The following is a 24,382-nucleotide window of genomic DNA, read 5'->3' on the forward strand; positions in this document are numbered from 1 at the left end:
TCGATGTATTAGGTTTCGAAGATTCCAGCGCCGTACCGAAAAGTGGATGTAGTGTACGATAAGGAAATGAGCAAATGAATAAATAAGAAACTATTTTTTTTATTAAACTCTTTCGCAATAAATAACAACAAGAGACTATACAACAGCCTGAATAAGTATAATATAAACTCAAACAAAAATAACTCAAAAACTCCATTTGTAACCAGTCTTTCTTGCAATGCAGAAATGTGAAACAAGGACGGAAATCATGTTAGTGATATTTCCTGAAATGAAGAAAAAAAAGAAATATTGAGCAAATTGTTTAAACAAAAGCTTCAATTTATGTAAAATAAGATTTATACGGAACTTACTTTGAAAACTAGATGTTCTCCCGGTATATGAGCAATGAATGATACTAACTCCACAAAATGGGGCACAAAACACAAGAAAACGTAACGAGCTTACCCGATGAGTAGTTTTACGATGTTGTCCATTAATCTTCCTTCATTAACGAAGAACAAAAGCCCAACAAATAGCAGAAAACTATTTTCTTAGCAAATCTTTATCGTTCGATACATGATGGGGTGTGGATGTTGTGATGAAGCGTGAACGGAGTCTATCTCATTTCATTTGAAATAACAATGTTAGGTAAGATTCTTTATTTACTCGTCCATATACTGTTTGCACCATATGAGATAATCATCCACTTTTACGGGTTTGGGGTTAAAGACCGAAGGAATTAGTATTGAAGTACGCAGCGACATTAAGCTTAGCCCTCGAGCATATCATTAATCAAAGGTGTAAATTAAGTATTAGTGTTTGCTATGCATCATATCTCATAATGTTATTGTTTTTTTTTTATAATAGTACACCACACTGCTGACACATTAAAGGCACTTTTGAGCGAATTATGTTTTTGCATTATAGAACGGTTAGTACAAATTCACATACACCAAAAGTAGATATACGATCGTTTTTAAATCTTCTCTCTAGTGATACCCAGCAAAGTTCTATTGCTATCCTGAAGGATGGTTTCGTAAACCTTTTTGTCACAGTCTGCTGGTAACTAACTGGGGTACACGGTACACCATCTCAACTATCAAATGGGATTGTATTTGCAATTTCAAACACACCAAAGTTGCAGGATGATGTTACGATAATCTCCACACTTCATGGAAAATACTACCTATACATCGGCAATGTGTAGCAAAGAGCATCTTAAACCTTGTAATATATTCCATTTTTCAGGAAAAAAAATCGGTGTCCGGCGGTGTAGTTTCATTGTTATGGCTATTGGTGGATTGTAATGGTTTCTAATGAACACATACTCATTCACATACTCTTCTGCTTAAGTTTGTTTGTCACTTTTTATCTTTGTACCGCCTGTTAGTTCCGATTATCATTATTAGTTCTTATACTTTCATCTACATTATCCTAAACCTGTTTCCTTGCAATGTTTTGTTGTGGCTTTTATCCTCTTCATTTGTTTCCAGTGTTTAAAAGAAATAATTTGCAGCGCTTAAATTAAAATAGACTCTTAGCCCTCGAAATATATAATTCGGTTGAGAATATCGAAATCTGCCAATTCATTGAACACATAAACACTATACGCTCTTCAGCAAGAGGTCTAGGCCTGACATTTCTGGCTTTCTGTGACTTTAATTAGCCGTAGCTGGATAGTCAGTCCTGCGTACGGGATTACGGTCAAGTTTGTTCGTGTGAAGACCGGCGTCGGTACCATCATGCTACCGGGCCATTGTTAGCCCCGTTTAGTACACAAAATTACACATAATGTTGTCGTGTTAACGAAACTTATATCCCTCTCTTCGGGAATATAAGCCAGCTGTTTTACTCAAGGCCATATAAATGTTCGTTAGACTTCATCTGCTAACGTTAGCTGATTTATAGTTAAATGTGTGATGTTGTGTCAGCATTCACTCAACCTAGTGAATTGGGGGGTTTTTATTTGTTTTCAAAATACTGGAACATTACATTTCGCGCTTACCCGCAATCCCGTAGTAAGTACATGAGTATGTATTCTGGTGGTTGGCATTTTGTAAGTTTTTTTTTTAGATAAACATCATCCAGTACAAACAATGTTAACTAATGGTAAGTAAATACGAACATATTGCGGTAAATGCAAAACGTGCAAGGAAATGTAAGAGGTAGCCTTTTTGCTTTCCTTTTAAGTAGCTATGAGTGTAGAATGTGTTGCTTCGTCGGAATTCTCGTCGTACGAGAAACAAAAACAAACAAAAAAGAAAACATAAGTTTAATACATAAAACAGCTAGCAAGGATTAGTGCTGCAACTTAACGCAACAAAACAAACGAATTGTTCGCTAGAAATATCTCTAATCAGAATAACAAAACCAAAACAAAAATGGAGAAGAAACTAAACAAAATAAACAAAAAAGCATTAAACTCTCATGTAAACCACATGCACGCATAAAAACTCTGAATATTTTGCATGTGGGTAATGTCAAAAGAAAACAGAAAACTCAAACGAAAAAAAGAAACAAGTTAAACCTTGAGCATGCACGCAATTTTCCACACATAAACACACAGTTGTTGTGTGTGTGTCTGTGAAAGGTGTTGTTAAATGAAAGTTAAGAGTGTGCACTAGAACTTAATGTTAGGACCAATCCTTACACCAAACCAGCATCCTTTGCCATACTGTAGAAGGCGGAATTCTTCGACTGCAGCAACTCGGGTGGTGGTGCAAACTCCACAATCTGGCCCTTGTCAAGCACAATAACCTTGTCCGAGTCCATGATGGTGTTCAGCCGGTGAGCGATGGTCAGCACCGTGCAGTCCTTAAACTCCGTGCGAATGGTGCGCTGTGGAAGGCATAATCATTTCAATAAGGAGGTTCAATCTTCCGCCCAACTATCAAAACATTCCCACCTGAATCAGATCATCTGTTTCGAGATCAACGGCAGCCGTTGCTTCGTCCAGAATGAGCACCTTGGTCTTACGCAGCAGGGCACGAGCTAAGCAGATGAGTTGTCGCTGACCGACGGACAGGTTCTCGCCACCTTCCGTAACTTCATGGTTGATTCCAGCGGTTAAGCCTGAAGAACAAGTCGTGGTTTTACGAAAGATTCTTCCGAATTATCACATCTCATTAGTGCTTACGTACCTTTCACGAACGCCTTCAAATGGGCATGTTCCAACGCTTTCCAGATGTCGTCGTCCGAGTGTGCATTGAACGGATCGAGATTGATGCGCAGTGTACCGGAGAACAGAACCGGATCTTGCGGGATAATGGTTAATCGCGAACGAAGCGAATGCAAACCGAGCTGCGAAATGTCCTGCCCATCGATAACGATCGAACCACCGGCCGACTCAATGATGCGAAACAGCGCCAACGTAAGGCTGGATTTTCCCGCCCCGGTGCGACCGACAATGCCGACTTTTTCGCCACCGTTTACCGTAAACGAGATACCGCGCAGCACCAGATCGAGACCCTCGCGGTAACGTACCTGGAAATCGCGGAACTCGACCATACCCTGTTCGGGCCAATCGCGAGGCAGCGTGCTGTTTGGAAGTTCCCAGGCCGCTTCCTGTTTCGTTTCGCCGTACTCCTTGATACGCTCCACGGCGACAATGTTCGTTTCCACGTCGGATGTCATGCGCACGAGCCAGTTGAGCGTTTGCGTGATCTGCAGCGCGTACGATACGGACAAACCGACCAGACCGGCGTTCATCGTTTCCCGACCGAGCACGGCGAACAGAGCGGCGAACAAAATGATCAAGTTGCCAACCATCTCGAGCCGTACCGCAAGCCAGCGGTTTGCGATGATGCTGGGGCAGTAGCATAGTTGGTTCGAGTCAACCTTTTCATCCGATTCCGTGATAAATCTGCAAGCGAAAGATAAACGGTGTTTAGTATACTGATTTATAGCGTCATGCGATTATTACGTGAACAAAATAGAGTTTCTCAGCATGTGTTATGGCACACACAACTCCCATTGCCACCTTAGCTAAAGCATTAATACTTACCTATCCTGCACACTGTATGCCCGGATCGTCTGCACACCCTGGATGGTTTCGCCAAAGTGCGAATAGATCGGTGATCGCGATACCGACTCCAAACGTTTCAGCTGTCGCGATGTGGCCACATAGAAGCGCTGTACGGCGTAGTACAGGATACCGATCGGTATGATCACAGCCGCAAAGACTGGCGTCGAGATGCAGATCACTACCAACGTGGCAACCACCTTTACGTACGTGTATATTGGTTAAAATAGAATGAGAATGGTTAGTAGCGGATCGTGAATTAGTGCAGCTCATCGTGTCGCATTCACACTACCATTACGTTTTTTTTTTCTCCTCTTCAGCAAACTACACATTTCACTGTTAACGCTAATAGTACAGTGGTATTTTAGCTACTTTGCAAGCATTACATTATATTCTAAAGCAAGCATTAAAAGATTCATTCGCATTTGTGTTGCTATAAATGGCTTAGACAAAAGTATTCTTTACTCGTAACGTTTCGGCAAGCAGTTAGGCAGACAATATAAAACGAGCGTATTATGAAAAGGCATTGTACATGAACGAGATAAACACGAAGCGTCTGATTGTATATCTACAATTGTTGAGAAGCAGGTCAAAACATGGTTTCAAAAATGGTAAAATGAATTTTTGTTCCAGTAATTATCTTGAATTATGTTTGACCAGAAACCATCCCTTTCAGTTTGTTGCTTAATTCCATTAAACTTGTTTTTTGTTAAATAATTACATAGATCTTTTAATTTAAATTCTGCCCAACATGTGAGTGAGTTTTGGTTCTTTAATGACGCAACAATAACTCTTGATACTCTCTGTCATGCAAGAAGCATTACCCCGGTTATTGCCACTCGTTGTAGGTTTTAATTTAATTCTCTTATATGTAGTAAACATTTAACCAAGCGAATGGAACAGAATATCCAAAGAAAGACAACGTAAATACATAACCAAGGAAAAAGAAGGCAAATGTATAATCAAAACAATGATCGAATGCTCAAAACAATGGTACATTAGTGGAAAAGTAGAAATGTAGCAACGGAAGCGATATTGAGAAATGAAACAGAGCCATCCGCGAAAACGTTACCTCAAAGAAGCAATAGTTTAGCTCACTGACAGTAATGGGGAGCGTGTTATCCAGAATATCGACATCCTTGGAGAACCGGCCCAGAATGCGCCCGGTAGGGGTGATGTCGAAAAAGCCAATCGGTAACCGTAGCACCGCCTGCAGCAGCGTGGCATGCAGTTGCCTTGCGGCACGCCACGTACCGAGTTGGGGCGATAAGTCGCAAAAGAAAGACAAGAATGCTAGAAACATAAAACCAAACGAGTAACATGTAGTGAGTGGGAAAAGAGAGAGAGAGAGAGAGATAGAGAGAGAGACCGAGTTAGGAATGATTTATGTAGTTATCGAATGGGCAATGTGTGTAAGCATGTCCAAAAAAGCTTCAACTCCCTTCAGCTCATCGATTACAGGCTTAGTTTTTTATTTCGTCAAAATGTATAATACTCCAAAATTTTGTTTGCTGCACAGAAATAAGAACGGTTGTTGTTGTCCCATTTTCTGCACCGATTCTTTCCCATAATCGAATCGAATTTTTTTCACTAAGGATATCTCCCATACAGTGGACAAACAAAACACAGTGTAACAGTGCATGATCGATACATCACATTGTAATAAAAAAGGGAAATCATCCACACCATGTTACCTCGTAGGATAAATAAACTATCGATATTACAGTATTGGGAAGGTCATTATCCATAACATCGATATCCTTAGAAAATCGACTGAGGATGCGCCCGGTGGGAGTGGTGTCGAAAAAGGCAACCGGTAGCCGCAGAACAGTCCGCAACAGTATCGCATGCATTCGGTTTGCAGCGCGCAACGTACCGAACTCTGGTGGCAAATCGCAAACGGATGAAAAAATTGCTGGAAACATAAACCAAATGAGTCACGAAAAAGTTATGAATGAATGAATGAATGCGTCCATTAATCAAACTGATGATAAGTCCTTGGCGAATGTTTTAGTTACAACAAGGAACAGGGCTCGTCGGCTGCTCTTATTTGTGTAAACTGTCCAGAACTCCACAGACTAATATTAAATGGTAACATATCACATTTACTGATATAAGCTTTACTTCTCCCTCCTTCTGCTTATTTCTTGTTCATTTAAGCTCCTCCGTCGTTGAAGCACTCTTATGATAATGGCAGCAAACCTGTGACAGTCTGTAAAAGCTCATCCCATTCCTACAAAATGTAATATCCATGACAATGATCATATGCGAATCTACTTGCTATCGTCAAAGCAAGGCTTGTACAAATAATTTGCCAAAAAATCTATACAACTACCTAACGCACTTAATGTACGGCTCGTGAAGCAGCATACCCTTCCTTCACGTTGTTTTACCTCAATTGCACAAATAATCCAATCAAGCAGAAGCCCCGGTAGCTTAACGTCCAGTACGTCCACGTCTTTAGAAAAACGTTGCAATATACGCCCGGTTGGCGTCGTATCGAAAAATGCCATCGGTAGATGCAACACATTGCTAAGGAGCAGCTCGTGCACCCGAACGGCCGCCGCCCAGCAACCAAGAAATAGTGTTACGTCGAAGGCAACGCGAGCCAAACCTGAAAGCATAAAGGTGATACCGGGCGTGTTCTACATCTACCTCATCACAAACGAAATCGTTCACAATGGTTGGCAAGTATTAATCAATTTTAATATGTTCCATGCTGGAAATGTGTGTTGTCTGTACAGTTTTGTTCCCATAAACGAAAAAACGAACGTAAAAAAATAAGAAATGTGTCGACACACTGACACACTATAGAAACTTCCCTTCTCCAAATTATCTGTGATAGTGAATTTGAATATCGAATCTCCCAATAGATAGCAACAACACAGGCAAATAATGTACGACAAGTTTAAGAGATAAACATGCTAGCTTTGGCGCGGCGCCGGTTTTCACACGACAAGGACCGTAAAACCCCATCCGGACCGTAAACCTGTAGCTAAATCTGACTATCGGGCTTAAAAAAAAACCGATACAGGACCTGGTCGAAAACATTTCTGGAGAAAAGATATTCTAACTTGATAATAATTAACATAATACTAATGGACATTCTAAGAAGACATTCATATATTCCAATGGGAGATACTCTCGAACACAACCTGATTGAAAATTTCCCCAACATTTGCGATCAGATCATGATCGCTCTATAAGCAGTCCAGTGGATGAAGTCTTCGTGATTTCAACTTCCGTTTACTGCTTGACATACCTAAGCTTCACTACACTAAATTAATCTCTGAGCGCTGAGGAACGACTTCACCATACAAAGGTGGAAAACAGCTGACGCGATATATCGCGAAAAAAAATGGATACACATTGCTTGGTGGTGGGAATATTCTAAGAATAATGTAGGAACTTTGTTTCCATACTAAATGATGTTTTAGTTAGATCGGATCAGCTCCAGTTTCTCTACACTAATGGCTGTTACAATTGATCCTTTACTGGACTTAATTTTAACACGTAACCGGATAAAGTAGATAAAATAGAGACAGGGATTGCTATGGAGGTTGATATCGATGGGATTTAGTACCGGTTCTTGTAGTGTGAAAGCGTTCAACGTTATCAGCTATTCCTCCGATTTGAGACGACTTGCTGATATGATAACTGAACTTTGCAAGGGTTCAATTTTAGAGTAAATGTGTCCTTTCGTACTAAATTCCAAACTTTCAAAGATATAAATCCTTAAAACCGAGACATGAGAACACTTCAGCTTCAAAAGTTTGCATGATGATACTAGCGCAACTCAACAACATAACACAAAAAACACAAAAAAATAAATCACACTGCAATCGTCACACACGTGTTCGATCAAATAGTATCCAATTCAATAAAACTGTTCTAGCAAGAAAAAATAAACAACAACCAAACCTTCATGCGAAAGGAAAAAACCTCGGGCTCGGCTAGGCGCGTAACACATACCCTTAGCACCGTTGGGATGATGTTTTTAATATTCATCGGTAAGCTGTAGTCGAGCGTATTGATATCGTTGGAGAAGCGTGCGATGATGCGGCCCCTCGGTGTGGTATCGAAAAACGTCATACCACTCCGCAGGATGCCCTCGAGCAGCCGTCGGTGAAGGATAAGCGTCGCTTGGATCGAGCCCATCACTAGTGTTAGCACGCTAAGGTACAAGCTTAGTACTGACGAGTGTAAAGAAGAGAACAGAACACATCTAGGGGTAAATAGTTGGGGGTGAGTGTTCAACTAGTTACTGCTGGCGAAAGCGTGCCACTGTGTTGGGAGGAAAGAGTAGGAATCCCGTACGATGCGCCAAGGAAAGTTTTCCCCAATGAGAGGAGATTTTTGGTAACTATTGGTTTAATAGTTAGGATATAGGGTTAAACGCGAACGATGCCGCTCTACTGTAAAAAAGGGGCCAACATGAGACATGAGATTTTATCCGTACATGTTCCGTGTAATGTGTGAGAGATTGTGTGCGTGTTATTGCAAATGGCATTAGGTACACCTAAAAGCACCGGAGAGATTTCCGCTTAGTTCCAATAAAAAGAGGGATGGCTCGAATCTGATTAGTGTTGACAATTGTTCTACAAAACCAACAGCAGAAAAGATACAAAGTACAATTTATATAGCGAGAGGAAACAAAAAAACAACACACAAAACGTAGCAAACAATCAAACTAAACGTAAGCCGAAGCAGTAACGAAAACGATACCCCGAAAAAGCAGGCACTCCAGGCGCGCAGGGTCGCCGGCAGATCGGAATCCGTCGTGTCAATGTCCTTGCTGAACCGATTCAACACCCGACCGACGGGTGTGATGTCGAAAAAGGACGTTAACGGGGCGTTCAGTATGCGCCGTAGCAGCGTCTTGTGCAGCGTCCGGGACGCTTCCAGTGCGCCAACGTAAAGGAACAGCGTCGAAAGGAAGGTGCTTAACACTGGGGAGGGCGTGGGGCAATGCATGCGTGATCGGTCGGTCGTTTTCGGTCGGGATTCGTTAACAGCACAATAATGAAGAAAAAAACAAACACACAAAAAAGACGCACAGAAAACAATAGGAAACAATTAGAAAAACAAAACCAAAACAAAAAAAAAACATTCACAACCGAAAGGAGCGACCGGCACCGTGGCGCGAGCAAAGGCGAAAAACGAAAGAAACAGCGTTTAATGCACACATCACAAACAGGGAAACTGGAATGAAACCGGGCTAGAATGACTTACGCATTAAAAAAGGATGCGTGTTGATGGAATTTTTGAGTTATTTGTTTTTTTAAACACATATGATACACACTTAGACAGGAAGAAATAAAATTGAGAGATAGAAAAGAAACAATTTCACGTAAAGCATGCATAAGAGGGATAGCTTCATGCATATCAGTAGAGAAACATATTAAAAAATATGGATAAACGATTGAAAAACAAAAACAAACACAACAGAATTATTGCCTTTCAGTGAGGACGTAAGCAACGTTAACAACAATAAGCTGCTGCCGAATAAACGTTAACAGGCGTAGAATCTTTTGTAAAAAACTCTTAAACAATTGTTTGCCTCTAAAGCATCCAATATCTTATTAAGTTATTTGCCTGCGAATCTAATGCAAAAAAGAACCTCCGCTTGCTGATCACAATTTGCCTAGCACGTGAAATACGCCTACAGGTTTCCTAGCACACAATGCACTTCATTTGTCTATTAACTCAAAATGGTTTAGCTACATGCACTTTCTATATTGTGTGGTACTTGAAACAAAAAAAAACATATCGAACATTATCTGATCACGGAAGGAGAGTATCATAAGGATTTTTTGTTAAATCATTTACCACAAACAACATCATGAGACAGGATCGTAGAACCTGCGGCAGCGTGTTGTCGAGCACGTCAACGTCCTTCGAGAAGCGGTTCAACACCCGTCCGAGCGGGGTCGTATCGAACAGCTCCATTGGCCAGTGCAAGACGTACCGTAACAGTAGCACGTGCATCTCTCTGGCGGCGGCCAGTGCTCCCAACGCAAACGATAGCGAACAGGCGAAACTTGCCATCACTTTTGAGGGGGCGCAGGTTTTATGCGTGATAAAGGAAATGAATTTTATATGTGAACGTTAAAAATCAAGGCACAAAATAGATATAACATGGGAATGCGCAGTTAGAATTTGGTTGTGATTCACAGTCACTGGTTTGTCACTGTCACGAGGTGAACGATTCGTTCATTGTATGCCAAAGTTAAAGTGATTTAGTATTGGAAATAAATAAAGAATAGTTTTGCATGCATGTTAGAATGTCTACAAGGAATAGGGTTTTACATTTGTAGTGTTAGTGTTGATAAATCAACAGAAAAAAAACAATAATTAAAGTACATTAAAATAAGTAGTAATGGAAAATAAATCAGTGCAAGAAAGGTGCAGGGAGATAAATCATCTCAAGGAACAATGAAGCGCTTTTGCTGGATGTGTCAGTCGAAAAAACATTCAAGAGTGCTGGAATCGGCAAACGGTTATTGATGACAATTCTATTGCATTTCCCTAATTTTTTTTTTCATGTGTAACAATTTATCTTTAAGTACTTGAAATCGATAGTAGAATTTTACTTTAGACGAAACCAATAAATTTCCTTATTTGTTAGGAGCGAGACCCGTAAGCGATCATTGGGACGATTCACGAGACCTTAATGTATAAACTTATTACCGCAAAAAACTGGGCAAGGAACGAACGAACCAGCTGCGGCAACGTATTGTCCACCGTGTCGACGTCTTTGGAGAACCGGTTCAGCACACGGCCCAACGGGGTGGTATCGAACAGGGACATCGGCCAACGGAGCACGTACTGCACCAGCAATTCGTGCATCGTTTTGGCCGCATACAGTGCGCCAAGTGCGAATGTTAGGGAAGCGATAAAGTTTGCCACCACTGGAGATTGAATTAGTATATGGGAAGAAATTAGTAGATTATTGGAAGGTAGGAAAGTACACAAAACAAAAACCAATAGGAACAAAACTATACAGAGTGTGGAGTGTGAGTTAAATAAAACAATATTAATAGACAATTAACTTATTTCGTGGCAGTTGTGCGATCAGAATGTCTGCCAGGATGAGCCACGAAAAGAGTTAAAAATCTAATAATATTTTAATGTCGTTAGGCTATGGATTACAATCAAAACATTAAAAACATAATTAAACGAAAATCATTATAGGAAGAGTTAGTTCAAGGGAATAGCAAAGTGTACTAGTAGAGAAACAATAGGATAGAAGTCATGCCTAATGTGTATCATCCATATTGATTTGAAATAAACATAATTTTGCTATAAATCATCTTGTGCTTCGTCGAAACATAGCTGACACAAAAATACGATGTGCCACAACTCGGCACATATGTATAACGTTTTTGTGCGGTTTGTGGAGTTTCTTGGAGAAAAAGGGGGTTTCGCTGTGTATGTGTATACATTTGGGTACAAGTAAATCATGTTGGACTGATAGGGATATCTATTGAGCTTTCATACCTTGACCAGCACCGAATGCACCGTAAACACCGAGATACATATCCCGTACGCTAGTATCATTTTCAGCAGACTCGTCCGTAGACCAGCGCGATAACCAAAGGTTGGAACCGATTGAGAATCCTTGAAAGATCATGTTCAATATCACGGTTGCTACCGAGAGCGTTAAGCCAATGCTTTTAAGATAATGTTTGTACACTTCCCATTTCACCTAAAATAAAAGAAAAAAAAACCCATTAAAACTGCGGTACCAAGTGACGAAATGGAACGTTGTAATAATTACACTGCCAGTTTCGGATTTTTCCTGCTCGATCAGTTTCGTTTTCGTCACCTCTGGAACCTTTTCCGATGTACGGCGGCGTAAGCTTGTGTTACTATCTGTGGTGGAATTTTGACGCGATATATCTTTCACGGAGCTGGGAAAATTAATTCCGAAGAAACCCATTGAAATTATCGTATCTTTGCTATAAATTATAATCGCTACTATAACTTACCCTGTTTCGGAGGTACTCTCACTTCGCGATCGTTTGCTGTTGGTGCGCTTTAGTTGATTGAGCAGTTCTTCTCCGCCGACACTGTTCTCTAGCTGTTGCTTGATCTCATCCAGGTCTTCTTCCTCCTCACTCACCTCCTGAAGATGCTGGATAAGGAACTCGGCAAACGACCCCTTCTTATCCATCAGCTCCTGATAGGTACCACTTTCCGAAATTTCGCCTTCGCGCAGTACGTAAATTTTGTCCGTGCTTGGCAGGTACGTGATACCGTGCGTTACTAGTACGCGTGTTTTCTTCGCCAGCAACCCGGTAGGACCGATCACCTGCTCAAAAATGTGCTTTCCAACGTGCGAATCTACTGCACTGAGCGGATCATCCAGGAAGTACACATCGGCATCGTTGTAAACCGCACGGGCAAGGGAAACACGCTGCTTCTGACCGCCGGATAAGTTAATGCCCTTCTCGCCAATTTCCGTCATATCACCACCGGGAAGCATTTCAATGTCGGGCTTCAGGGCACACGCTTCAATGACGCGATTGTACCGCCGTTGGTCCATCGGTTTGCCGAAGAGAATATTGTCCTTGAGGGTGGCATTTTGAATCCACGCCTGTTGGCTGACGTACGCAATGCGACCGAGCGTGTTGACACGACCGGATATTTTATCCATCTCACCAAGGAACGCTGAGAGCAGTGAGCTCTTGCCAGACCCGACAGTACCAACAACGGCTACAATCTGATTCTTCTCCACTCGTACATTGATGTTCTTCAGGGTAGTTTCTTCACCGCCCCAAGAGAACACACCATTCTCTATCAGCAGTGGAGAAGCTGTGAAAGGAAAATGATTGTAAATGATACGCAATCGTGCCTGACTACGTTTACTAATTATGGATACTTACATTCCTTTTCGTCGTGCTGTACGTTGTCCGGGTCGAGTTCTTCCTGATTCAGGAAAGTGTTGATACGTTTCACAGAAACACTGGTCTAGAGACAAACATTGAAAACAAGATGGTTGAATCTTCGTTGTCTAATAACATTTAACAATTATGAGTTACACATAAGTATTTAGAATAATAGATTATTAACAATATCAAGAAAAAGGTGCTGATTAACGTGCAAAACCATTTAGCATACGAAACTGTACAGCTAAATAAAATATCTGAATAATTTCAAAAAAAAATAGCCAACTTCAATTTTCAAAACATGTAGAAACATCTTAATACTAAGTATGATGCGTTTGTTTTAAATTAGAATAAATTTTCAAAAAGCAAAATAATCAAATATAAACATATAAAACAATAACTACATTTTGCTCTTAGTTTTTGTTATATGTTACACATTATTTGGCTAGATTATTAACTTCATGTATAGGTTTGCAAATAGATGCACTACTTCGAATATTAGGATAAATTAAGCTCACTAGAAAAACAAAAGTTATCTTTACAATCTGTTACTTACTTGCACCATATTTGAGATGAGCATGGGCAACATTGACAAGGGAAACCGTAGAATGTTGAAAAGCGAAAGTGAAACGAAAGCTGTGCTTGCATTCAATACATTATTCTCATCCACCAGCACATAGGTGGCAAAGGTGACCAACGACACCTGCATGAGGTATGGGTTATTGTTGCGTTTGACCGTTTGTGTGAGTATGTAGTGGGAGGTTTTTTTTTTGGGGCGGTGAAAAGTGTTGTTTGAATCCCACAAAGAATGTTAGATATTTGGTTTAAACAAAATTATTCGTGAAGATATTGCCGCCGAATGTAAAAATTGTATGTTATGTTTTATGCATGAAAAGAGAGGGGAAAAAATAAAAGAAAGAAAGAAAACAGAACAAACGATATTCATTATTAAACAGTTGCTGAGGTGAGTACACCGATGCTGCACACTGTTGATCATGTGCCGTAGAAGAACCGAAATGACACACACACACACTTTGGGAAGGTGTAGTGAGACATAGTTTGATGAACGAATCGAATGATCCAAATAGAGCTACTGGTTGTGTTTAGTGGTGGTTATTTGCATTCTTTCGCTCACAGTCCTGCCACAATATCATGAAATCATTAGAAACAGTCTACAAAAGCACAGAGAAACGTTCTACTGCACACCGAACACCGGGACTCGGGGTGAATCATCGTTAACGTCGTTACCTGTATGGCGTAAACGATTAGCACAGGTAGCAGCACTAGTGGCATTCGTAGTATATCGAACAGCGTAAGGCATACGAATGCTTTCACCGGAGTCAGAACATGGGATTCGTCGGAAAGTACGTACGTGGCGAAGGAAATTATTGAAACCTTGGAAAATTTAATCGAAAAGGATGGAACGTTCAATTTTGGATTTCATTTGCTAATTAACAAAAGCACGGTCAAGATCACGGTAAGCGCAGCATCATTATGAGTCACAGTAAATGAAACTACTATACATTACCAAGAAGGGTGCGCAAGACCAGATAAACGATGTTCCAGCGTTAAGATATGCGGCCGATTTCAGCACTTTCACCTCCTTGTCACGAATTTTAAGTATCTGCTGTTCGAAGCTCGGTTCCCAAGCGTACAATTTAAGTACCTACAATATGAACATTAAATAATTTAGCTAGAAAGGTCGTTTGTTTGCCAAATTTGCTTTTGCTCACCTTAATTCCACTCAGCACTTCGTTCATTAACTTAACACGCTCGTCCTTGTTTTTCATTTGTTTGATCTGGAGCGTTTTAATCATGTTGGCGATCACACCGTTCACCGGGATGAGGATGATCATCACTGCTAACCCGGCCAGCACGGATGGACCTAATATTTGCCACAAAAAGTACAGCGCCAGACCGATCTGCAGTGGAGCACTCCAGATCATGTTAATGTACGTGGTAAGATCCATGAAGCGTTGCGCATCGACAGCCATCAGATTCACAATTTCACCCACTGTCGAACCTTTCCGCGCGCTGTTAGAGATGATGAGCGCCTTACGATAAATAGCACTAATCAACGCCGTACGAATACGAAGCCCGACGAAAAACATCCGATTGAAGTACTGACCCAGCAGCAGGGTTTGCGTGCCAGCGACCACAAACAGTGTAATTGCATACATCAGACCCTTCCACATAGGATCATCGCCACTTACGAAGTCGATAATCAGCTTCAGAATTTGTGGCGATACGAACGTCAGAAGATCCTGACCTAACTTCAGGAACGAACCAAGCAGGAAGGTCCCGCCGAATGTTTTAATCAATGCCGGCAGAATTGATGCTATATTTTTCGATTTCGTGGTACGAAAATCTACACTGGCCGTATTGCCCAACTTTTTGAACGTGACATCATTGCTGGTTTCCCGCGTCTGGTACGTCTTCTCGAGCGTTTTATTCCAATGATGAAGGAATGCCGGTGACACCTCTTTGGAGGAGTCTTCGGGCTTCATATGCCAGAGATCTTCCACTTCCAGCGGCTTTCTGAATCCAACCCAGGCCAACCGATCGAACCAGGCAAAAAAGATTCGCGACGGAAAGCTGGCAGATAGTTCGGGGCAATCCTTGTCGGTGATTTCGTACTTCGATTGGCGTGGCGGTTTGTCGATGAAGAAATTTAGCAGGAACATGAGGCACGTGAGGGAAAAGAAAATCAAAAAGCTGATGAACTGATATTCGGCCCATGTATCTTCAACTATCCGTGCTTCGTGTGCTCTGATTTCGGTGCGGGTCCGCGGTATGCTGCAGACCGATAAGAGAAACCAGAACAGGAACAACAGCCCTGAGGTTCGCATGCCATAGTGCTTGTTAAGGTACACGAGCACCCCAGCAAATATCTAAAATAATTACAGATTTTAATTACTACAACTATTCCACTATTATAGCTAACCCATAGCGCAAAAACCACTTACGAAAGTTGCTAGTTTTATCACCGGTGTATAGTAGAACACTGGAGCCGTTATATCATCTGTTGAAATTGCCTTGACGAGGTCCACAACAGTAAGCACAATCAGCGAACCGGTGATCAGTAGTTTCGATACGTTTACGATGCTCCACGGTACATCTTTGTCGGCGCTTTTTCGCAGGTAAAACAGTTCCAGTAAGGAAAACAGCCACAGAAATGCACACGGTGCCCACACGAGCACAGTTTGCTGGAAACATGGCGTCAGATCTGGATCATCCGTGTACCAGGTGAGATTTAAGTCCTGTTGCCGGAAGACGAGCAGTACATTAGCAATCGTTGACGTTATGATGTAAACAAACCGGTTTCACAGAATGTGTGTCTTCTAGTGACACGCGTTTTCTCTTCTTCCATTATTCCATCACATAATTGAACTCATTTTACGACTGTTTCCAACGATTTCCAAGTGGTGCTTTAACATAATACGCTTCCCAAACGCTTTCGCTATCGGTTAATGTAACACGCGTACCGCCTTTGCTCCTTTTTCAGTGAAATACTTACCCAAAACCGAGAGCCACAAAATTCATCCATCGGATGAGCCTCCATTTTTCCGACGAAACGCACCGGTGCACAGAAGGTTAAGGTTAGGTCGAATGGCGAGACAGTCGTGACGATGAATGTTAGCTAAAAAATAGAATTAAAAGAGCATAAAATTCTACAATCCTTTTTAAAGCCATGGTAAATGAATGTATATCAAAAAAAGATAATGTACAGGAATTTAATTGCTTGCTGAATTTCCCACCATGCACACTAGGGCTGAACCGGTTGACGAATAAATAATTATTCCAGAGCGAATGTTAATATTTTTATTCCCTTAGTTACTCCACTGTTTACACTCAATACTGATTAGATATGTATTAACAATTAAACAAATAAAATAAAAGAGTATGCATAGTTGAGAGAATGCCGTAAATTAATTTGAATGTGAAAAGTAGTATTTTGACGTAAATCTATTTTACATTGTCCCACAGTGTGTTTGGGAGCGGTTGAGCAACCCTGCAATTTTGACATTTCTCCAAACAAGTTCAGTACCAGCAAGCAAGTGCAGAAAGTTTTTTTTTCGTACAAGTACAAGGTGTTATTTGGTGTAGAATCTTGATTAAAAATGAGTGGGTCATCCAAAAGTATTCTTCTCGATGGAAACGGACTGGAAAAGAGTTTAAAAATCGTGAAGGTAAGCCACCTGATCCGAGGTGATCCACCTGAACGAGGGAAGCAGCAGCTTCACTAACATGACACCGCTTCCCTGTTTCGTAGAATGAAGCCGAGGAACAGTTGGAAAACTTTCTGGCACCGGTAGCGGAACTGGCCGACGACATCAGTAGTGGGCGGTCTAAGATTGTAAAACCAACACCAGGTAAGTGAGCATGGACAGTTTCGTTTGGTCGAAAGCGGTGTAAATGGGAATACTGATAAGCTGTTAATAACGCTATTAAAATCCCTCGAAAATGTTATCTCTTTTACGCTTATTGTTTACGAATATTGTACGCTTGGAATTCAAATTGTTACAAAACAACAACAACAATGTTATTAAAGAATATCGCATTCTATGGGGGTCGACTGATAGCTATATACACAGCTGAAAACTGGGACGATGCACCTTAAAGCGTGTGCTAACGATAAGAAACACTAATCACCGAGAATGCACAAACGGTAGTTGCTCTTGAATGCAAATCAACTTTGTTTCGCAATATTTCGTCACAAACCCGTCACCTATTCGCATTCGTGACAACAAAACTTAATGAAAATTATATCTCCCAGATGCTACCGTTTCGATGAAGAAATTATTTGAATTGATGAAATCTTATCACATGTTGTTGTTGTTGATGAGGATGATTAATTATTATCGTGTTATAAAATCGATTTTATGTCTCTTTCAATGGATACGTTCCATGCTACTAGTATCCCTGTCAGGAATTATCTCATGCCTGTGTGTAGTAAGACAAACACATGGAATATATCTTAACGTATAACGTTGTGCAATACAATAGTACATAAATAAAAGTAGGACAGAGAGTTGTAGACCTGTAGCAAATATAGCCGGAGCGTGCCAAATGATACCAGAAGCTTATAGCAGAACGACCGGCTCATTAATGAGTTCGTCTGCTTATCTTAAGGCGTGTTTGTCTCTTATCGTAGTGTCACTATGAACATTTTGTTCAAGGTTTCTTTTTTCAAAGCTCCTCCATTTCTAAGCGTCAACGGACTACGTTGAACAAACCTTTGACCACTTGTTAGAAAATCATACTACCTCATTGTGTAAATTAAAACATGAAAAACTCACTATTTATATATGCTATGCTTTTACTGTCCGTTGTATTGGATACAATACGGAAAATGCAACCACAATGTCATGTGGCTCGCTGAGTGCATTAGAAATCAGCTGTTATCATGAAAATAGGCATGAGCATCTAAAAAAATACACCAGGAACAATGTATCAACCGAGCCAACACATGACGCCTCTCTCAAACCTCATCAACAGCTGATAATGGTTGAAGAGTTCTTATCATGACGCACACAAAAACATCGGCTCGCGACAAGTCGCAAAGGAAAAATAGCAAACCCAAAGCGTGTGGGAATTGGATGAAAATTACCGAATACCCGCCCCATAGAAGATGCTTTCCGGTTGAGGTACTCATAGGCGATTATTGCATTACTCTGCTGACCGGAAAAGTCATCATCCATCAGCATTGCAAAAGTGCAACACATCATCACACAAGGCAACAAAAAAACGGGCCAGAAGCACCGCACAATCTGTCTGCTTTCCTACCGCAGCCAAGCGAACGTTTCATGATCATGCATGAACCTGCGAATCTAACTAATTTCTGCCCAGTCATTGCGTCGTGTGTCGCGATCATCTCTTTAGCACTTCACCCATCGCGCGCGCTGATGGTGGCTTTGCCTTGACGGATTCTTTCGGTTTCGTTACGCATCTCTTTTTTTTCGCTAGAACTGTGAGAAGAACGAGTTTTAAGTTGCTGTTCGTTGCTATTCCCCTCAAAAATCCATTTGTTGTATCGCCTTTTGATCTTCCGCACTTGATCCGTCCTTAGGTGCGGTGTACATTTTTTGGTGGGGGAGTTCCAACAACATTATGTACATATGCTCACACTGGTTTGCCACATATCTAACGCGGAGACACCTTTTAACGCTTAACCATAGGTTCATACAACAGCCGGGTTCGCGTTTACGATGGGTTTACACTGGCCAATGTATTGTTCCTGATCCGTCATACGTAAATTTAATAAATCACTACTCTTGTGTTCTGCCCGAAAGTGCCTGAAACACACTCACACGCGCCCGCTACATTTATGTTTACTTTCCATACGTGTTGTGTTCCAAATTAAGTGCTCACATACGGTTGAAAGTTCGTTGAATTTGAATATGTTGTTCCGAGCGGTTATGCAAAGCTTGTTCTCTCGGCCTGCGGTTTACGGTGGGCAGTGTTTTGTGGGGTCGAATTCCCGCAAAGTTCATTCGTTCAATTCATTTTTAGCTAATGATCTTCTCAACCATGAAACACACGCCGAGGATCCGCTCTGATGAAAAATATCAGCACAGAACATTGGATGCTGATATTTCCAATATTGTAAACTCCTGCCAAAGAGCTAGACCGGATTTGGATGAATCAAACGACTGATGAGACATAATTTTCGTTTGGAGTGTGGAGTTTTTTGTTTGTTTGTTTCATTGTATTCTTGGTTGAGGTAGATGGTTTTTTGTGTGCGGTTAGGAACTGTTCTGGCTGACATATACGCGATCTTACAACCACGATCGAAGCTGAACGTGTTGCGTTTGCTTTTAGTCGTATTTTGTTTGCTTCCCTGTACAGCTTTTTTTTGTTTCTGTGCAATTTTGTTTTACGAAGATCTTTCGACATTTACCCGGGGGGTGCTTCAACGCAGCGAAGAGAAGATCGTCGAGTAGATCCACAGCGAATCTTCCTCGTTTTCGCTATTCCGTTTTGTTCACAATTTAAATATCTTTTCAATCAGCTTCCACACGCGCAGCTTCCAACATATTCGCAATTCAATCACACTAATTCGCGCGGCCGCCAGTACCCAATCATTTAAGAATAATTGTTACGTTGGAACGGATTCACACACGACGGTGCACACACGATTAACGATGATTGTCACGAGAAAGCCACCACCGAAACATGTCCAAACACACACACACACACACGTAATACATTCGTTCCACAGTCACAATTTAATTCGATTGTTAATAGAATTGCGGCTATATGTGAGCGCCATCACACTAATAATTCATGTTCCATTCTCCACCTAGCCAGACTATGCATATGTGCGTCCATCTAATATTGGGTTAACCGGCCCACTGGGAAGGGGGAGGTATACGTTTAACTAATGGCCATCGTGTTTTTCTAGTCGTTTTTCACCCGTTCCATCGATTCCCGCCAATGGTATCGAAAAGAATTGCTCACAAATGGTCAGTTTGGTCATTGAACAGGCGGCGGTTGAACATATTGCACAATGTTGATATAGGGAAGAACTCATCATCCACTTCGGTTGTCTCGCAGCCTCGTATCGATGTGGGATTGATTTAAATATATACCAGTCCCATGTATGAAACTGTGGCAAAAACAATCCAATACTAATCTGTTGTCAACCGTTCCCAGGTGGTGGGTACGTAGATAAGTATATTTAAATGCGAGTTCAATGAGACACGTGGTCTTTCCCCGGGTTTCGTAGCGCCCAGATGGGTGTGATGTACTCAACATTAGAATGGGCGAAATTTGTTCAGCAAGTGGCGTTTGAACCAATTTCAAAATACTCACTTCACTTCACCTGCAAAACTCAAGTCTGGCATCAATTACAATCACTAAGCTTAACCTTCCTTGTATAACATCACGCTTATAATCGATTGTACTTCACCTTTATTGCAGCACGGCGATAAGCGATAAAACAACGAAATTTGACGACCAAACATTAATGAACCATTCATGCATTTACTTACATCCTATTGTTTTATTTGTCACAGTAGAAAATTCACAACACCGTACAAACTACGTGAAACGAGCCTGAGATCACTGTGCCGAGCAGGTCGCTCGTGTGTCCGCTTGGTGCGTCCGTTCCGGATGAACTGAAACACCGCGAAACTTTGATTCGGTTCTCCGCGATCTCGGTGACCGGCCCTATGCCTACAAAATAATCACCATCAGCGACTTCACACACCAACACACGTAGCCATCCAACGACCAATGCTGCGGCTTTTGCAGGGTTTTATACGACAATGTAGCGCATAATTCATTCCTAGTAGTGCGCGTTTCATTCCGCTTTATCTTCTCCCTATTTGGCCTTGATCTTCATTCCTCGTCAGTGTTGCTTCATTCCTTAGCACTAATTCAAGTTTATCGGATGAGTAGATCAACAATTTTCTACCGATTTTATTTATTAGGTTAGGGAAAAAGAAACCGATTCATTTTGTCTAAAATTCGTGGCTTTAGTTGGAGCAAATGTGCACCGCGTATTATATAGTTTGCTGGCATTTTAAAGGCAGCTCAATAATGTCTCTCTCAAACAAATCTCTTACTAGAGGGCATCCCCGTTGAATGTAAATTCTCCGATCCCAACTTCATATCACTCCCAGGATGTTTGCTTCCTGGGGGCCTGGTCCTGAATAGCTTGGAGCTTGAACTTTCCAACCAAGCTCTTTAAGTTGCTGCCGAATTTCTTCAGACGGGTGAGATCTGATTTCTTAGCATCAACCGGTCCAGACTTAAATATAGAGAGCTCAGAATTAAGTACATACAGAAGCAACTCACAATAAATGATTCTCTGCCAGACCCACCAAACATACAGTAAAACCTTTCTGTCCGTTAGTCCAGGTTTGAGCCGATGTTCGAACTGCTTCATTGCGCTTTGATCAAGATCGTTTACGCATAATATTGTCGCATTTGATCAATTGCTGATTCCCTGTTACCATCCATTTCAGGAATAAGTTCTTTTTTTTAAACTTCAATGAATCCATCTTAGGGCCAATAGTTTATTACCGTTTCATGATCGATCTATAGTTCCTGGGTGTCGGTCACTCTGCGACTTTATTGACATTTTAGAAGAAAATTAATAATTGAGTTCTTTACCCAACAGTGGGAGTTGTTTTATTCTGTAAAACCCTGCACCAGCACCCACATAATACATGATGATGGGCCTACGAACGCAAGCTTTTTTGGTCACACGTGTGGGGGTGGCGCTACCCCTTTTGCCACACATTATTAATGAGCTTTCTTTCTCTCTACATATTCTAATTAGGTCTTGAAATAGCCGAAACGAAACTAAACATTATGTCTTATTACATTTTAGAACGTTCGTGTGGGAAACATAATATTTGTGAACGAAAGACACATAACACGCGCTGTCCGTTATTATCGGTTCATCGGATATCATCGATATTGTAAGATTGTATTTGTCCCCAAAACTGCGCCAAGTTCGGTAGGAAGCCACTACTACAAAATAACAAACCTACCTGCGAAAAGGGGTGGGAATCGTGCCTCATGTTACACCGCCGGTGTGGTTGGTCGTCGTTCTATGGCTTCGGCTATTCGGCGTGGTCGGTGCGTGTGCGCTTTCCCGTATCGCGCGGTTCGGCGCTTCGCCCCGATAACGTCATCGTTGCATTCATTCACGGCAAAAGTGGCGCGCTGAGCACGTCGCGGATAACGTCATGAAACGCACCAAGTGGTTGCAGTCGTTTAGAAGCGTCCGATGACGAACAATTTTAGCCAGTCATTGTACCGGTCTTTTTTTTGGGAGGGAGGAAGGGAGGTTTGCACACAGCCTTCAAAATTTGTTTCGCTCGTGGTTGTTTTGTGTTATTTCTAGTTGTTTCTAATGGCATATGGTTGGCCGGTCAGGTTCACGATCGCGCAGGATTTGATAATTCTTATCAGGATATGTATGAGCGTACAGATCTCGACAGTCTGTTTGATTGATCATATGTTTTCCGGGACTGTTGACCCCAAATGAGTGTCATTTAATTGTAATAGACTTATTATTCTTTGCTTTTAATGGTGTGCACATGCCCTTTTCGTTAGTTGTAGAATAGCTTCAAAAGCTATTAGGTCATTCATCATTTTCCACTAAAAATCGATTGATACTGGGTCAGAACAAGCTTTGTTATAATATTGGGACTTGTAAGACTTCATATTGGTCCTTCATTGCTTATATCAATCGTTTAATACCATTTAGTCTCTATTTTTACGATCCATGACTCCTCAAAGATTTTTCATGACTCTTCAGAAGATTGTCTAGGTACAACATACAGATATTTCTTTTGTTTATTGTTATTGTAATGTATTGTTATTGTTATTGTAGAAAATGTTAGTTAAAACCTGTAACTAATTCAATATTTCTTTATTCGCTTTTAGGATTCTGCATCAAAACATTCAAGAAGGGATCGAAGGAAAAGTTTTTCATTAATCTCTGCCAGACGGATAGTATTCCGGCACCGCGCGACATCACCGACGACCAGCTGATCCGCGTCCTGAACTATTGGGAACCCAACTCATACCGCATACCGATGAGCATAACCGTTCCGCGCCAGACACAGGACAAATCGAACCAAAGCTGCCAGGTGTGTGATATAGCGATAAATGCGAATTTCTTCGCCAAGATTGAATCGGGTGGGTTGTTGCGCGAGTTCCTCATTACCGTGCTGTTCGATGGGCTGGAAAACAAGTACGACACATCGCTGGACGAGAGCAACTTTCGCATACTGAAGAACAAAAAGTTCATGGACCGATTGATCCCGCACAACATTCAGAACCGGGACGTGAGGCAGGTGATCGAAAGCTATCCGAGTCCATCGGCTGAGGATCGAGCCTTGTTAAGTGAGCTTGATAATCCGAGACCACTTATGGGGTCGCAAGCAAACGAAGGGAGAAAGCCACTCATTGAGGAGATCGATGCGGGAACGGTCAAAACGGTAAAGAACGAAAGGAACAGTTCGCGCACGGTGGTGCCGGTAAGCACGTCCGAAGATACGCCTTACGTGCCCGACCCAACAAAGGTGGCAATTGCGCAGGCCGCTACAAAGAAACCGGAAAGCAAGCTGTTCCGTGAACCCCCGGCCGGAAAAGCGAAGCGCTTAATAGGCGAATTTTATCTGCCGGATTGTGTAAGTGTTGCAGGGGAGGTGGCTTTATTAGCTCTTTGAAGATCACCGGTAAATCTGTTTTCTTATTGCTTGGAATAGGTTTCATCGAGCGAGATTACGCTGGACGTTGGAGAAGATCGCATTCTGTTGGAAGCACGCAAGAAAGGCTACCTGCTCGACGTGTTCGTGGACTATCGTATCGATGAGAGCAAAGTGGAGGCCCATTTCGATAGCACAACCAAAATTCTGCAAGTAACGATGCCGGTTTTATATGCTTAATGACACGAGGTGGCCAACATACGTACAGATTGTTCCTTTTTTTGATGTAACCGTTACTGGTTCTTTAAGAGATTGGCGAG

General features: G+C 41.6%; 2 protein-coding genes across 4 annotated transcripts; one reads left to right on the top strand and one right to left on the bottom strand.

Moving 5' to 3' along the window:
• Positions 1-142: 142 nt before the first annotated feature.
• On the bottom strand, positions 143-16,453 carry LOC128305108 (multidrug resistance-associated protein 1). 3 transcript variants are annotated; one of them, XM_053042409.1, is made up of 15 exons: positions 16,409-16,453; positions 15,858-16,151; positions 14,625-15,782; positions 14,420-14,557; positions 13,448-13,594; positions 12,889-12,973; positions 11,992-12,817; positions 11,781-11,913; positions 11,501-11,708; positions 8,726-8,949; positions 3,983-4,200; positions 3,120-3,841; positions 2,885-3,051; positions 2,630-2,817; positions 143-263 (listed from the first exon to the last, which is right to left on the bottom strand). In XM_053042409.1, the coding sequence occupies exons 1-15, from the start codon at positions 16,451-16,453 to the stop codon at positions 251-253; spliced, it is 4,566 nt and encodes a 1,521-aa protein (XP_052898369.1). In that variant the 3' UTR covers positions 143-250. The 3 variants fall into 3 exon arrangements, with proteins under 3 accessions (XP_052898369.1, XP_052898370.1, XP_052898371.1); XM_053042410.1 differs by lacking the exon at positions 8,726-8,949 and adding an exon at positions 9,830-10,050 and having other exon boundaries at positions 16,409-16,452; XM_053042411.1 differs by lacking the exons at positions 143-263; positions 8,726-8,949 and adding an exon at positions 9,830-10,050 and having other exon boundaries at positions 1,967-2,817; positions 16,409-16,452.
• Positions 16,454-16,941: 488 nt separating this feature from the next.
• On the top strand, positions 16,942-24,338 carry LOC128303350 (PIH1 domain-containing protein 1). Its single transcript, XM_053040279.1, has 4 exons — positions 16,942-17,081; positions 17,165-17,264; positions 23,296-24,044; positions 24,123-24,338. The coding sequence occupies exons 1-4, from the start codon at positions 17,013-17,015 to the stop codon at positions 24,300-24,302; spliced, it is 1,098 nt and encodes a 365-aa protein (XP_052896239.1). The 5' UTR covers positions 16,942-17,012; the 3' UTR covers positions 24,303-24,338.
• Positions 24,339-24,382: the final 44 nt, after the last annotated feature.

Source organism: Anopheles moucheti, chromosome 3 (assembly GCF_943734755.1).
Source record: "Anopheles moucheti chromosome 3, idAnoMoucSN_F20_07, whole genome shotgun sequence".
NCBI classification, from domain to species: Eukaryota; Metazoa; Arthropoda; class Insecta; order Diptera; family Culicidae; genus Anopheles; species Anopheles moucheti.

Excerpts from the sequence above, each read along its gene's own strand:
- LOC128305108 (XM_053042409.1), bottom strand. The coding sequence starts at position 16,453 with ATGGAGGCTCATCCGATGGATGAATTTTGTGGCTCTCGGTTTTGG. Across the intron at positions 12,818-12,888 it reads ACAGCACGACGAAAAGGAAT|CTTCTCCACTGCTGATAGAG; the intron begins GTAAGTATCCAT and ends TTCCTTTCACAG. Across the intron at positions 11,914-11,991 it reads GAGAGTACCTCCGAAACAGG|CTCCGTGAAAGATATATCGC; the intron begins GTAAGTTATAGT and ends TAATTTTCCCAG.
- LOC128303350 (XM_053040279.1), top strand. The coding sequence starts at position 17,013 with ATGAGTGGGTCATCCAAAAGTATTCTTCTCGATGGAAACGGACTGGAA. Across the intron at positions 17,082-17,164 it reads AGAGTTTAAAAATCGTGAAG|AATGAAGCCGAGGAACAGTT; the intron begins GTAAGCCACCTG and ends CCTGTTTCGTAG. Across the intron at positions 24,045-24,122 it reads AATTTTATCTGCCGGATTGT|GTTTCATCGAGCGAGATTAC; the intron begins GTAAGTGTTGCA and ends TGCTTGGAATAG.